This window comes from Adiantum capillus-veneris, chromosome 24 (assembly GCF_014529385.1).
Source record: "Adiantum capillus-veneris isolate H3 chromosome 24, ASM1452938v2, whole genome shotgun sequence".
NCBI classification, from domain to species: Eukaryota; Viridiplantae; Streptophyta; class Polypodiopsida; order Polypodiales; family Pteridaceae; genus Adiantum; species Adiantum capillus-veneris.
The window spans coordinates 16,449,406-16,465,898 of record NC_140954.1 but is presented as its reverse complement, the minus strand read 5'-3'; the positions used below and the strand labels follow the sequence as shown (position 1 = coordinate 16,465,898).

The 16,493-nt window shown below is 41.3% G+C and overlaps 1 protein-coding gene across 1 annotated transcript in view; it reads left to right on the top strand.

Annotated features, from left to right (window-relative positions):
* The first annotated feature begins 15,740 nt into the window (after positions 1 to 15,740).
* LOC147426014 (uncharacterized) overlaps positions 15,741 to 16,493 on the top strand; it is a 40,036-nt gene continuing 39,283 nt past the window's right edge. Inside the window, exon 1 of the mRNA XM_086498470.1 lies at positions 15,741 to 16,095. Coding sequence (XP_086354596.1) covers positions 15,885 to 16,095 — 211 coding nt within the window. The 5' untranslated portion in view covers positions 15,741 to 15,884. The remainder of the gene's footprint in view (positions 16,096 to 16,493) is intronic.

The following is a 16,493-nucleotide window of genomic DNA, read 5'->3' as shown; positions in this document are numbered from 1 at the left end:
TCTTGACGCTCGGCGTGCTTGGGCCAAATTCTCTTGGATGCAAGAAGACACCATTTCTTGTTACACTGACCGCTTCTGGGAACGTCTTCTACTCCTCTGTATGGTAGAAGAAGTGCCTGCAGAGTCTCTCCAACGCAAATATGAAGACGGTCTTCCCAATGGTATACAGTCAAAACTCAATTCCCTCAAACCATCGTCTCTTTATGAAGCTATATCCTTGGCCTACGATGCTGAGAAAGAAATCAACTCTATCGTCCATGAAGTGCGCAACACGCGTAACCCCAATCATCCTAATTTTCAACCTCCCAATCAGTGGGGTAACAACAATCGCAACCGCAATCGCAACGGTAATAACTTCAACAGGTATACTTCAAACCCTCGCACAAATAATTACACACAAAACCGTCCACCCCCCTTTCCCCGTAGTCACCAAAACACTCATCGCCCACAACACAACTCCGCCACTCCACCCACACACACTGCACCTCAAATTTCAAACACACATCCCAATCCCCCTGCACGTCATAATGGTGTTCGGTGCTTCAAATGCCGCCAATATGGCCATGTTGAAGCCAACTGCACCAACAATCGTCCACCCGGACCTCGCCAACCCACAGCTCGCATACACAACATCGAAGATGAATCAGAACCCCTAGACGATGATATGGCTGATTGGACAATGACAACACCACCTCACCTACCAGGTAATCCAATTTCAATTCATGCCTTGCTCCGTCAAACAGGAAAAATCCAAGATTCAAGCGTGTCTATTTTACATGATGATGGTAGTTCACACGACTTTATTTATGAAAAATTGGTAAGAAAATTGAATTTAACCACCACACCGTCTGCATACAAAGTTAAATGTGCTTTTCAAGGAACTAGGTACAATGGCACACGTGAAATTAAATCTCTCACAATTACCATTGGTGATTACACAGAACAGGCTGATTTTTTAATTGCACCATTGCAATCCACGGATATCATTCTGGGCATGCCTTTTCGACACCAACATATTCCACACATTGACTATCGCACACACACCATGAATTTCACCTTTAATGGCAAATCTATTTCACTTTCTGCTGATGCATCACTTGCTATGTTTCCCTTGATATCACACACACAAGCAAAACGTGCACTACGAAAGGATGACAAAGCATACATGATATTTGTTACTGAAGTGGAACACACACAATCGTCTCTCTCTCACACACATAATGATTTCCTCTCACAGTATAATGACTGCTTTGTGGATGATTACCCCCCTCACCTACCACCCTCTCGTGGTGAATTAGATCATAAAATTGAAATTTTTCCAGGCTCACAACCTCCACACAGAGCACCATATAGACATAGTCCCTTGCACCAACAAGAAATCCAAAAACAAATCACCGAACTCCTAGATAAGGGCCTCATCCGTCCTAGTGCATCCCCTTTTGGTGCCCCAGTTCTCCTAGTCCAAAAGAAAAACAAAACTTTTCGCATGTGCATAGACTACCGTGCATTAAACAAAGTTACTATCAAAAACCGCTATCCCATCCCACGTATAGACGATCTCCTAGATCGCTTACGAGGAGCGAAACTGTTTAGCAAAATTGACTTGAAATCAGGATACCATCAGATCCGTATGCACCCTAATGATATTTTTAAAACTGCATTTCGTACCCAGTCTGGTCATTTTGAGTTTATTGTCTTACCATTTGGTCTCACAAATGCACCTGCCACATTTGCTAGGATGATGAGCAAAATATTTCTTGATTATCAAGACTTTGTTATTGTGTTCTTTGATGACATTTTCATTTTTAGTCGTGATGAGCACGAACACAAAAAACACCTGCATATTGTCTTTGAGTTATTGCGTGACCACCAGTTGTTTGCAAATCCAGATAAAAGTACATTTTTTCAAACACACATTGACTATTTAGGCCACATAGTCTCAGAAAAAGGAATATCTGTTGACCCTCAAAAGATTGACACTATTAAAACATGGCCTACCCCCAAATCCGTGCATGACATAAAATCCTTTTTAGGTTTAGCAAGCTTTTATCGAAAATTTGTCAAAAACTTCTCACACATTGCGTCACCGATGACCACTTTACTTCGTCAAAAAGTACCATTCAATTGGGGTCCCACACAACAAAAATCATTTGACACTCTCAAATATCTCCTTACACATGCCCCCATCCTGCAGTTACCCGACTTCACACAACCCTTCTTTGTAGTTGTTACAGATGCCAGTGGATCAGGCATAGGCGCAGTCTTAATGCAAAATGATCACCCACTTGCCTACGAAAGTCGAAAACTCAAACCATCAGAAACCAAATACAGCACATACGATAAAGAATTGCTAGCAGTAGTCCACGCTCTAGACACATGGAAACACTATCTTATGGGCTCCGAAGTTCTAATCAAGACTGACCAACAGGCCATTAAACATCTTCTAACTCAATCCACCATTTATGATCGTCATATCCAATGGGCAGGTTTTATTCAAAATTTTCATCCTATGATACAATACCAACCAAGTAAAGAGAATGTAGTAGCAGACGCATTAAGTAGAAAACCTGAAGTGAATGTCTTCTCTGTTACTCGTTCATCTGTCTTCGATAAAATCAAGCATGTTTATTTGAATCACATTTCTGTGAGTGATGTGCAATATTTTCATTCTATGCCTAACACATATGCTCACGACCCACAGTTCTCACGTACTTGGTTTGAAATAACTCACAATAATGCTCTTCCCTATGAACACTACACATTAGCAAATGGTTATCTTTATTTTCAGCAAAAGCTATGCATCACAACACCCTTCAAGGAACTAGCAATGACTGAAATGCATGCACCACCATATATGGGTCACCGAGGAATTCAATCCACACTCACTGCATGTCAAGATCTTTTTTTTTTTTGGCCTGGAATGAAGCACGATATCACAAAATTTGTTTCAGAATGTTTGATATGTCAAAGAGTTAAACGTCATCATGGTAAGTCTTATGGTCTTTTAATGCCTCTCCCCATCCCTGCTAGTCCTTGGGAACAAATCTCCATGGATTTCATCACAGGACTCCCTACCACATCCTCACACAATGACATGATATGGACCATAGTGGACCGTTTTAGCAAACAAGCATACTTTGTACCCTGCAAAAAGACATTCTCTGCACCACAGGCTGCAAAGCTTTTCCTCCAAACCATCTTCCCTTATCACGGCTTCCCCAAGGTCATTCTCTCCGACCGTGATGGACGCTTTTGCAATCATTTTTGGGTCGCCCTAGCCAAAAACTTAGGCTCTAAAATGGATTTCACATCTGCATTTCACCCTGAAAGTAATGGTCAAACAGAAGCCACAAACAGTACTATTATGGATCTTCTTCGATCTTATACCACTGAAAATACTGCAAACTGGGACCAACACCTCCCTATGCTTCAATTTGCTTACAATAACACACCCCACTCATCCAAAAACCGTGCACCTTTTGAAATTGTCTATGGAAAGAAACTCCCTGTCCCCGTCTCCACTATTAGCATTGATGTCCCTGCGGCTGACACTTTAACCAGAGATCACACAAACATTTTACAAGAAGCCACAGCTTGCATTAAACGAGCACAAGAACGATACACTGCACAAGCCAATAAGAAACGAAGACCTGCACCTTTTAAAGAAAACGACCTTGTTTGGCTTAGAATAGAAAAACGACGCTTAAAAAGTGTAGAAAAACATCCTAAAGTGAAATTGGCCCCTAGATTTTATGGCCCATTCAAAATTCTTCATAAAATAAACAACAATGCGTTCCGCTTGGGCATTCCCTCACATTGGAAAATACACAACTCCTTCCATGTCAGTTTGTTGAGACCACACAAGGGACCTATTCCCGACACCCCTACCACAGCTGACCCCCCCTTCATTGAGGACGATGAAGAAATTCTGACTCCCGAAATAATTTTAGATCATGACATGACCACTACCCGCAGAGGAAACCAGTACAGAAGATATTTGGTAAAATACAAAAACCATTCTTTGGAAGAGTGTCAATGGATTTCTGAACAATCGCTAAGTCCGCACTACCATCACTTGATACTTGCATACCACACACCTAGAGACACAGATTCATCGATTTAGGCAGTGCCTCTCTTCTAGTGTAGATTCGCCGATTTAGGCAACACGAATTTTAAAAGTGCAGATCCGCCGATTTAGGCAGCACTAGTGTAGATTCGCCGATTTAGGCAACACGAATTCAAAATGCAGATCCGCCGATATAGGCAGCATTAATGCAGATCCGCCGATTTAGGCAGCACAACCATTGGTGTAGATCCGCCGATCTAGGCAACACCAAATTACTAGACCACTCTACCAGTGGCTGGCCACCACTGTCGCTAGTTTGGTTTTGGTAACAATTGAGGACAATTGCTTTTCAACCCCGGGGTATGTAATGGAATTGATATTTTGATGATATATTTGTGAAATATTTGATATTCTGATGAAGCATTGCAATTTTGATTTGAATTGTGGAATATGATCACTTGTGGGGTGTTGTGTGAGCAGATCAGTGATTGGCACATGCTGGACAATAAAGCGATAGCAGTTATCCGGAATAAAACTGCCACCATTGGATTTTCTGTGGCAAGCCTTAGTATTTATGGTTTAGTTATAAGTTGAGATGTAGACAGCTATGAATTGTTACATTGAGCTCTTTATGAGCCAGGACTATTTTATGCCCAAGTGTGAATTGGATGTAACTCATTTTTTGAGCATGAACTTTTCTATAAATAAAATACGTGCAAGAGGGACATGCTCACTCTTGCACGGGGGGAGATTGCACCCAGTGTCTGCGTTGCTCTTCTCATCTCTCCTCTCTTCTCTCTCGCCGTGCCGGCGTAGCACTCCGCTCTAGGAGGTGCGCTACACGTGCTCGCTTACTCTGTCTCGCTCTCTGCCTCTCTCATGTGAGATTTGCTATGGCGTTTACGCGTACACGATGGTGCAGGTATGGAGATCTATTGATTTATGGTCTGTAGCATGTTATTCTATGTATTTTGCAGGGAGCCTCGACTTCCGCTTGTAGCACCTTGTGGGCATCTGGACTAGGGAGCTGACATGTGTCCCTCATTCCCTTTGTGTAAAGGGAGCTTGTGTGTGTGTGTGTGTGTGGCTTTCTCTCTCATACCCTAGAAGAAAGGCTCGCCCCCTCCCATGTAGGGATATGCAAAGACTTTTTTTACACACACAAAGCATCCAATTCCCCTAGGGTTGACCTTTGGACATAACCTTTGAATTTTGGAACCTTAGCATTTTGGAAGTCTTAATGGGCTGAACCTTAGGGTCTTTTTAGCCCATTGTTGCACATGGCTCTTTTGCAGATGGCCCCCCTTTTGGATCCCTATCTTCGCTCCTTTGGATCCCTACTACGTGGCCGGTCTGCTAGCTTAACCAATATTCTAGCTTTTTCTCCCCTGGCACTTCCCCACATTAAAAGATCAGTTTAATATGAGAAAATCATTTAGGAGAATTAGATATTGATTATTATGACATTACCTCTCTCTTGAAATCATAGTCGTCCTTGACTATGGTGTAGAGAAGATAAAGCATATTCATGAGTCTTTTTCTTAGCGGGTAGAGGATCCCTATGTTACCCTACGACATCATTCCACAATGGATGACTAGTCCATTTGGTGCTTGAGAGCCTTAGGCTACCACAAGTATGTCTGCACATTAGTCCTATCAATCTTCCATAGTAGAGTGACAAGCTCTACTTGGTGTTTGGGAGACGTCGTCTCCGCAAACTTGATCTAAGCATGCATACTACTTCATTTTTGTGCACAATAAAGAAAAAGAGAGTCTTATAAGACAAAAAAAACTTTGTTCATTTTTAACATTTTGTACATTTGCTTACTCTTGGGAAGCATTGTAAGCATTGACAAGGTTTAGGTTATCCTTTAATTGTATGTCTTGCATCCATCTAGCATCTTCAAAAGGATAATTCTTAAACTTAATAAGATATTGTCGGATAATCTTACCACCTCTTAATACCTTGTCTTCATGTCGGAGAATGGACTCGGGCTGCAGCACCTCCACTTGGTCCTCGATCTCCGGTGGGTCTTCAATAGTTGGTTCTTGAGGTGGCTCTCCTTTGTAAGGCTTTAATAGGCTCACATGGAAAGCATTGTGTATGAGCCAATGATTGGGCAACTTGAGTTGATAGGCCATCTCATTGATTGGCCTAAGAATCTGGAAGGGACCATAGTACCTTTTTGCTAGTTTAGCATAGTACTTTTGGTGGCTCGTAGGATTCTTGCCCGTCGTGTGCCTTAATCGAGCCTTGGGAAACTTTAAGAAGACCCAATCGTTTTCTTTAAAGGCTTGGGTTCTTCTGTGCTTGTCAACAGCAGCCTTTTGCCTTTGCTGTGAGATAGAGATAGCATCCTTAATCTTTTGAAAATATTCTTGTAGGTCTCGACTATACTCATTTGCAACGAAGATCTTCCCATGTACTTTAAGTAGCAAGGGACTTTTTTATCTTCCCTCAATTACCTCGAAAGGTGCTTTTCCCGTGGAAGTATGTACAGTGTTATTGTAAGCATACTCCACTAAGGGTAAGTACTTCTCCCATTGGGATCTTTGATCTACTTCCGTTACATAGGCTTTTAGTAGATCGAGAATGGTTAGGTTAGCTATTTCACTTTGGCCATCCGTTTGTGGATGATAGGCCGAAGAGAAGTTTAGCCTTGTCCCTAAATTCTCAAAGAGACCCTTCCAGAAATTACTGGTCATTCTAGGATCTCTATCCGACACTATGGACATTGGCAAGCCATGGTACTTGAAAATTTGTGAAATGAAGAGGGTTGCCATTTGATGGGCTTTGATAGTCTTTTTGACAGGTATAAAATGAGCTTGTTTATTGAACTTGTCTACTATCGTCAATATTCCCGTATTCCCATGGATAGACTTAGGTAATCCAAAGATAAAATCCATGGATATGCTCTCCCATGGCGAATTAGGAATTGGCAAGGGTTGAAGCAATCCAAGTTGCTTCCCTCTATCAAATTTTTGTCTTTTGGCATACCACACATTTAGAAACATACTCTTGTATGTTTACTTTCATGGTAGGCCAATAGAAATATGTTTCAATTCCCTTTAAGGTAGATTGAATCCCCCTATGCCCCGCATAAGGTGGAGCATGAGATTCATACATTACTTTCTCACGTAGTGAGTTAGTAACACATAGTCTATTGCCATAGAGAAGATAACCATCTTGTAAAGTAAATGGTTCTTCTTTCTTCCCTAATGCAAGGGCTGAAATCACATCTCTAAAATCGGGATCAATAGCGTACTCGTCTATCATTGAAGATAGATCATTGTGAGTGGCTATGGAAACCGCATTCACTCTCGGTCATCTTGAGAGTGCATCAGCTACTTGATTATGCTTGCCAGCAATGTGAGCAATATGAAAATGAAATTGCGAAAGGAAATTTGCCCACCTCATTTGTTTGTCCGAGAGCTTGGTCTGTGTCATGAAGTACTTAAGACTTTGGTGATCCATTCGGCAGAATGAAAGGAGTCCCCAATAAATAGTGCTTCCATGAGTCTAAGGCATGTAGAACTGCAAGGAGTTCCTTTTCATATATGCCTAGAGCTTGCTCAACACGGTCGAGCCTTCGACTCTCATAGCCTATGGCGTGCCCTTCTTGGAGTAAAACAACTCCAAGGCAATCACCACAAGCATCACATTGGACCTCAAATGGTTTTGAGAGATCTGGTAGTGTAAGCACAGGTTGAGAGATAAGCTTTTTGAAAGCATTGTTCTCCTTAGCAGACCATGTGTACCTAACGCTTTTCTTTGTTAGGTCATGTAATGGTCCCGCAATTTGTGAGAACTTTTCTATGAAGCGTCTATAGTATGCACACATACCTATAAAGCTTCTTAGTTCATGAAGATTCCTTGGTTTAGGCCATCCTTTTATTACCTCTAACTTTGATGGATCCATTTGGATGCCATCTTGAGAGATAATGTGACCTAAAGACTGAATCTCTTGCAAGAAAAATTCACTTTTCTTTCGATTAACATAAAGTTTATTCTCTCTTAAAACTTGAAATATTACCTGGAGGTGTTGCTTGTGTTCGTCTAATGAATTAGAGTAGATGATAATATCATCAAATAACACTCCAGTGAAGGTTCGATGAGGCCTCAACAGCTTCTCCATCAAGCGGTTGAATGTGGCTGGTGCATTGGTCAAGCCAAAAGGCATGACAATGTATTCATAAAGACCAAATGTGGTGCGAAATGCGGTTTTTACAATGTCTTGATCAACTATCCTTATTTGATGATAGCCACTTTTTAGGTCAATCCTACTGAAGTAGGTCGATCCTTGTAGCTTATCAAATAGGTCTTCTACCCGTGGAACGGGAAACCTATTCTTGATAGTGATCCTATTTAGTGCTCTATAGTCGACACACATACGATATGTGTCGTCTTTCTTTTGCACTAATAGCACATGTGAGCAAAATGGAGATGAGCTAGGCCTAACCATGCCCTTCTCAACTAACTCATGCACTTGCCGCATAATCTCCTCTTGTTGAGCTTGAGAAACTCTATAAGGAGGTTTGTTAGGCCGTGAACTTCCTGGAAGAAGTTCAATTGCATGGTCATCATTACCTCGTTTAGGAGGCAGCTCACAAGGGATGTCGTCAATAAAAACATCTTGAAACCCCTTGAGAAAATTGGATAACTCTAATTCCTTTTGGTTGCTTTTATTTTCTTTTGCTAAAGCATTAGGTTCATTTTGAGAATCTTTAACAAAAATCATGTACACGGAAATAGAGCTCTTTATTGACTTGTTGAAAGCTGGTGTATGTACAATGGGAATAGTGTTACCCATTTCCTTAGCATCTATATACATGTCTTTTTCCCTGAACTTAAAGGAGATTCTCCTTTCAGGAAATTTAACATCAGCAGCCAGGCGGTCAAACCATGGTGCCCCTAGGATTACATCCTCATGCTTGAGAGGGGAAATAAAGAAGTCCTCTTTGTCCACATAGCCTTGGACATGAAGCCTCAATTTCCCGATTAAGGGAGTGACTGAAGCTTCTTGCCCCTTGAAGGCACTGTCTGCGGGTAGGACATCTCCCATCTCGTATGATTGTATGCCTAGCTTGGTAGCCAACTCTATAGATATAAAATTGTGAGTAGAACCAGGGTCAAAGAGAATAAAAGCATCATGTTCTCTTACCTTTCCCCAAGCATGGCATAGAGGAGATCCTTTGTGGTGAGTTTGGTGAGTCTCCTCCTCTTGGATTTCAACCAAGGAAGCTCTAGGAGGATCTTGGCGGTTGTTCTTTTGGGGACAAGCATGGTACGCATGCCCTTGTTCGCCGCACTTGAAACACCGGTTATCCTTGCGATAACGCTCAAGCTCTTCAGGAGAGAATTTGTTCTTACCTTTGTAAACTCCCTTCCCTTCTTGAGCCCTTCGTACAGATTCTCTTCTTCTTCCCGAATCGGAGAGAGACCTCTTTTGGTAGTCTCACAAGGAGGCTTCCTAGGTGTTCTCTCATCATGGTGATGAGCTTGGAGAATCTCGTGAGCACGGAGCTGCCGTTGCACTTCGCTTTGGAGAGATGGATTGCCCATGGCTTGTTGAAGCCTAGAAACAAGATAGTTAACAAGCATTGAAGCATCATTAGTAGCTTGCTCATGAGCAAAATCAAAGTTATCAACATTAATTTCACTCTCTTTACTATTGTCAGCCATTCTAACAACTTTTAGGTGTACTTTGGCACTTCAAGCCCTAGTTGCTACTCCTCTTTACCCCTTTAGAAAAAGCACTCAAGCTACTGTACCCGCGGCTCGAATACCATTAATTGCAAGGAATAGAAGAGAGGGCCTTTCGACACCAAAATAGCACCGGCTCCTGTCAAGCTTCTAATAGCTCAATAGTGGTTAAGCCGTAGGCAAGCCCCGTAGGACTCCACTATTAAGACCATAGCTCTCGACGGTGATGCCCCGTTAACTGCACGAAGGGGGGCGCACTGCAAGGCTGAAAAATCCCTATTCTACTTACTCACAGGCAATTAATAATACCAAACATTTATAGCTAGCTTGAGGACCTCCCTTCTTGAGCAAGAAAAGAAAAACCTTGTGCTCTGATACCAATGTAACATTTAATGGCCTAATAACTTGTGTGTAGCGGAAATTAGCATGAACATAGTGGGCATTTCATTAGAATAGATTCCTAATGAGAATTACAAGAGTGCTTGGGTGGAGAGAGAAACAAAAAGCATAACACCTAGTTAGATAGCATCAACAATACTTCAAAAGAGAGATAAATTAAGCTATTGACAACAGTTGAGGACCGGATTTGCATGGAGCCGGTCCCCCCTCCAAAAGGCTTTGTATTATGGTTTCTCCCATCAAGAGAGACATTATAAAATACAATTCTTTGTGTTCCTTCAAGACTAGCTAGTGCAATGAAGATGAAAGCTTCATGCACTAAGCAAAACACTTAGCAAACACAAATTTAATTATCCCCGTTCTCAGACCCAAGACCTCACACACCTTCGAAGATGGTGAGAGCTAGCAGGGTATGAGAGTAGATTGAGAGGAAGAAGGAGTATCTTACGAGAAAGATGTACATCTCCTCACATAATCACTCATATTAGCATAGCTTAGCTTAGTAATTGACTTGGTAGAGGAGATGAGCATGCATTGAAGCTTGGCTCTTGGTTGGATTTGCATCCACATGCCAAGAGTGTGTTGATGTAGGCTTCTATCTCACAAGCTTGGAGTAGGTGATGAGCTCTCCATTAAAGCTTGGGAAGAGATAGTCTTCTCTTTCTTCACACATGAGATTGTGTGTGTGTGTGTGTGTGATAATGCCTTGCAAAAATCAGCCCCCTCTCTCTCTTGGGTGAGCCCTCTTGCTATTTACTCTTGCAGGCTCCCCATTGGACCTCCCCAAGTCAAGCCAATGGCTATTAAGCAGCATAAGTGATAGACTTCTGACATGTGTCCCCCTTTCCCCTTTTGTGAGAGCTTAATCAATTAAACTTAATTGATTTAAATGAATTAAATCCCCATTGGACCTTTCCCCATTCTGACCAATAAGAATTAAGTAGCCCATTGGGTTGCTCAATTCCTATTGGACCCCTTCATGGGCTGTCCAATAATCATCCAGGAGACTTAATTTTCATTGGTTCTTTTTATTAAGTGTTTTTAAATTAATTAAACTAGATTTACTCTAGCCTAATTATCATTGGTCCACCTCTAAGGCCATCCAATAGGAATTGGGTACACCTTGTGGGCATCTGGCCCAGGGAGCTGACATGTGTCCCTCATTCCCTTTGTGTAAAGGGAGCTTGTGTGTGTGTGTGTGTGTGGCTTTCTCTCTCATCCCCTAGAAGAAAGGCTCGCCCCCTCCCATGTAGGGATATGCAAAGACTTTTTTTACACACACAAAGCATCCAATTCCCCTAGGGTTGACCTTTGGACATAACCTTTGAATTTTGGAACCTTAGCATTTTGGAAGTCTTAATGGGCTGAACCTTAGGGTCTTTTTAGCCCCTTGTGGCACATGGATCTTTTGCAGATGGCCCCCCTTTTGGATCCCTATTTTCCCTCCTTTGGATCCCTACTGTGGCCGGTCTGCTAGCTTAACCAATATTCTAGCTTTTTCTCCCCTGGCACTTCCCCACATTAAATGATCAGTTTAATATGAGAAAATCATTTAGGAGAATTAGATATTGATTATTATGACACTCCATATGAAGCATGGCATGCTAGAAAGCCTTCTTTGAGCACATGCGTGTTTTTGACTGTTTGGCATATACTTTGGTGCCACAAACACAGCGCATAAAATTGGATGATAAGTTTGTCAAGAAAGAACAAGAGGATAAAAGTGTGCAAATGTAACAAAGCTTTGTATGGGTTGAAGCAATCTTCTCGTGCTTGGTATGAGAAGGCTTACACTCATTTGGTCAAATGAGGCTTTCGTAACAGTCCTACAGAAAGCGCATTGTATGTAAAGCGTGAGGGTGATATGCTTCTCATTGTGGTTCTCTACGTGGATGAATTGCTGATCACTGGACCAAATGAGAGACATATTGGTAAATTTAAGGCCGATTTGAATGTTATTTTCAAGATGAAAGATTTGGGGCTGTTGCATCATTACTTGTATATACAATTTAAGCAGTGTGATGGTGGTATTGCCTTGTGTCAGAAAAGTTACATAGAGAGATTGCTATGTAGGTTTGGACTTGAGGATTGCAAACCCATTGCCACTCCCATGGAAACAGGTTTGAAATTGAGTCTTCATGATGCTGGTGATCCTGCGGATGTCACTCTTTACCACACTGTGTTGGATGCCTCATTTATGTATGCAACACGAGGCCGGATATTCAGTTTGCCATCTCACAGAGGTCATCAAATTTATGCATAGCCCATGGTCTAAGCATTGGCACGCTATCAAGAGGGTTTTCTGCTACTTGAGTGGCACTTTACATCTTGACTTGTTTTATCCCAAGGGGGGATCATTGCCACCAGACTTACATGCTTTTTCGGACTAAGATTGGGCTGGTCGTTTTGACACGCGAATGTCCACAAGTGGTTTTTGTTTAATGTTTGGCAGTTCATGTATATCATGGTTGAGAAAGAAGCAACCTACTATGGCCACTTCTAGTTGTGAGGCTGAGTAGAGGGCAGTCTTCGTAGCTACGGTTAAGTGTGTATGGCTCAAACGTCTTATGGATGATGTGGGTGTTGGTTAGGACATTGCCAACACTATCTACACTGACAATTAGAGCGCATTGGTAGTTGCACGGAACCCAGTTTTTCATGCTCACACAAAGCACATTGAGGTGAATTGCCACTATGTCAAGGAGAGGCTCTCAACATGAGAGATCAGTTTGGCTTATGTGCCAACACAGGACAACCTTGTAGATCTTTTCACAAAGACATTGTATCGTGAGAAATTTGAAGCTTTCCACAAAGCTTTGGGCTTACTCCCCTTTGTGGACTGATCATGTCCTCAGGACATGGCACTTCCCTTTACTCCATGTGCCAACTCTCGTTCACCGCATCACTCCGGGGGGGTTTGTTACCATATACATGTGGTAGTGATATGTGTGAACAAACTTAGGACCGGCGCGGCATTTTTTCCCTCACAAGGAGTTCTCCCCCCCCCCCCCCCCCCCCCCCCCCAGGCATTGTATATACGCCCATCATTATAGGGATATCTATCTTTCCATTGCACACTAAGTAAAAAACTCTCTATAGTGTGCCTTGAGCTTCCTTCGTCTTCTCCAAGCTATATGTGTTTTCCTGCAACCCTAATTCCAACACGATCTTGAGTCCTCAATGGAGAGGGTAAGCAATGTATCACTTTATAAACCTTAATAATACATCAAAAACATATTTTTCTTCGTACACAACAATATGCTTGAATGACCATATCAAACATGTAGAACTTCCCATTGTTTTATATATTCTCAAGTAAATTGTTTTGCACATAAAACTTGCGATTATCTTTAACACAATTATGAAAAATTTGTGTACAATTTCATACAAGGTCTCTTCATTTTTTATTAAGCTTATAAAATTCGAATTCTTCAAAGCATTAATCGTAGTCTTATGTTGGTATACTTGATGAGTATATTTCTTAATCATGATAGCTTCCACCATCTGATGCAAGTAGCATTTAATCTAAATTTGTAAAAAAAAGACACTTAAGTGTCCTGTTTTGGTACCAAACTAATGTTGATGACTTTCTGTCAGTAAATTGGTGAGCCATGGTAAACTGCATTAAAATGGTTGGTGATGCCGGACTTATACCTAGGGGTTTGCTGCTATGATATTCTCTTACCATTATGATATGGTCTTCAAAGGAGGATATGGTTTTATTGGGATTTGATCTTTACTTTAGGCTCAAAATCTGGTAATATCTGCTGGCTGTGTCTTAACTTGAATATTTGACCCTAGCTATTGCTGGTCTTTTGCCTGATAGAAGTCCTGATATTCCTACATAAAAAGATGATGATAGGCCTTCAAAGCTTATTAAATTATGCTTGGGCTTATGGCAAACAAGTGTCGATATTTTGTTTTGAATAATTTGAATTCTAGTAGATAACTATTGTACATTGACTTTTTAGAAGCATGGTCTTTTGACACTGGGATCAAAAGGGGTGGTGGCCTTCTGATCACAATGAAAAACATGTGGAAAAACAGTTCTTGGGGTTTGTAAATTCAAAAAATTACATCATATCTTGAATACTTCAGTATTTCTATGAAATAAGATCTTTTGACACTTGGATTAGAAGGGGTGGTGGCCTTCTGATCACATTAAAAACATTTGAAAAACACTTCTTGATGTTTTGAAGTTTGTCAATTCAAAAAATTACATTATATCTTGAATACTTCAATCTACATATGGGATCTTTTGAAACCTGGATCAAAAGGGGTGGTGGCCTTCTGATCACAATGAAAACATGTGGAAATAAACTTCTTTTGGTCTATCTACTCAAGTTTGCAATATTTGATACACTCAAAAAAAAAAGTAAGTTTAAATTAAAAAGTTTTAAGTAGGACATGGATAACAACTTATAGGTTCATTAACACCTGCAATACATAAACAAAGCTAACGAATCTGTTGTCTTGTTTATATGGATGCAGGTGATAATTCTATCTTTACTTATGGTCTTTTTGGTTTAACAATGAAGAACCGGGCTTCCTCTACTTTAGAACCATTTTTTTGACTATCTCATGTATAAATGCACTGGAATGATATTTCATTCTCATTTTGATGTACAAAAATGAATTTATGATTGAGTAATTTTTGTGTTAATCTTTGTCCTTTGTCTACAGCCAACTGCCTTTTGAACTTTTATGTTCTTTTGTGTATAAGTATAAGTTTAATACAACAACACACACACACTCACTAGTCTCTTTGGTGTTTCTTTGAGCATCTTTAACACTCTCTCTCTTTTCGATAATCTCCAAAGAGTCTCTCTCTCTCTCTCTCTCACACACACACACACACACACACACACACACACACACACACACACATGTGATCGTGTATCCTTTTATTGAGAGGAAGTTTACCTGCTTAACATTACTTGTATGGCCATCGGCCTTCGGTTGCCTCTCTCTCTCTCTCTCTCTCTCTCTCTCTCTCTCTATAGTTGCGCGCACTGTCCTCTGTGTCGTCAGAGCTGCAAGCCACACTGTCGAATGAAGCAGGTTGGGACACGTGTCCGGGAAGGGGGCCGGAATCTCTCCCCGTCTTATAATAGTATAGATATAGTTAAAGTTCGCTTATTAAAACACAACTATGCTTTGCACACTTGGATATACACTGAAAGTTCTATGGATGGCCTCGACATACATAAATGGCTTGACATTCTCTCTTTTAGTAGGAGGTGGCATGGCCATTGTATCACGTCTTGTTTTCTAGGTGAATGAGACTATGGGACAAGAGTGACATTTTCAGATAAGGTGTGTGACTTCCGAACGCGAAGTTTGAACCAAAAACCATAAACTGGTTTTAGGCTTAAGTGAATATGGTGGAAAGTGGGCTGAACAGCTGGAAGCTTTAGGCTATAGGCAGTTTTTTGAACAGATTTGAATGTTAGTCGTCATCTCTGTCACTAAGCACTTACAGAAAATTTTACTATAACACGCACACGCGCAGGTAAACGCACCTCTCTCTCTCTCTCTCTCTCTCTCTCTCTCTCCACTCAAGTACATTTGTGCGCGCTCGCGCTAGAGCGCGTGAGGGGTGTGAGCAGTGTGCATCAGATCGTTCATCCAGAAACCAGCATTCTTTCTGAAGTAGCTGCTTGACGCGTTCATGAGGAGGTATCCTGCCTGACACGGCAGAGATAGGGTTTTGAGATGCCTATCTTGCAAGCGTCCGGCTCTGTATGTAGCCCTGGGAAGGCTTGCGTGCTTCTGTGTGCGTTCATACTTGCAATCTACATACTGGGTCCTCCTCTTTATTGGCATTTCTTTGAAGGCATTGCCGTTCTCAAGCATGGATCTCGATCTGAATGTGCACCTTGCAACTGCGACTGTGCTGTTGACTCAGCCTCTGTGCTTCCTCCAGGTTAGCTTATCGTACATTTTGTTTCCTTTCTTCCATTGTTTGAATCTCAATTCAAGATCTCATTTGCTCTTTCAAGTTAAGTTTGAGATGCTTTGTAACCTCGATCTTGAAGTTATCCATGAAGCTGTTAAAGTTTTTGATCTTTACTAGTTTGCTGAGCTCCAAGGCTAGGAAAGTTGAACTTCTAGGTTACTGCAGTGGATTATAGGCTAAGTAAATCCAAGGAGAATCTTTTTGTTTGGTTGCATTTCCTTGCCTTGTAAGCAGTCAGCTGCTTGCAGTTGAAGGTTTCCATTTTGTTTGGAGGATTTCCTATTGTGTATGAGTCTATCACCTGATAGTTAGTAGGAGAGCACACATTTTGTAATAATCACATAAAATCATGGTGGACAGAGAAG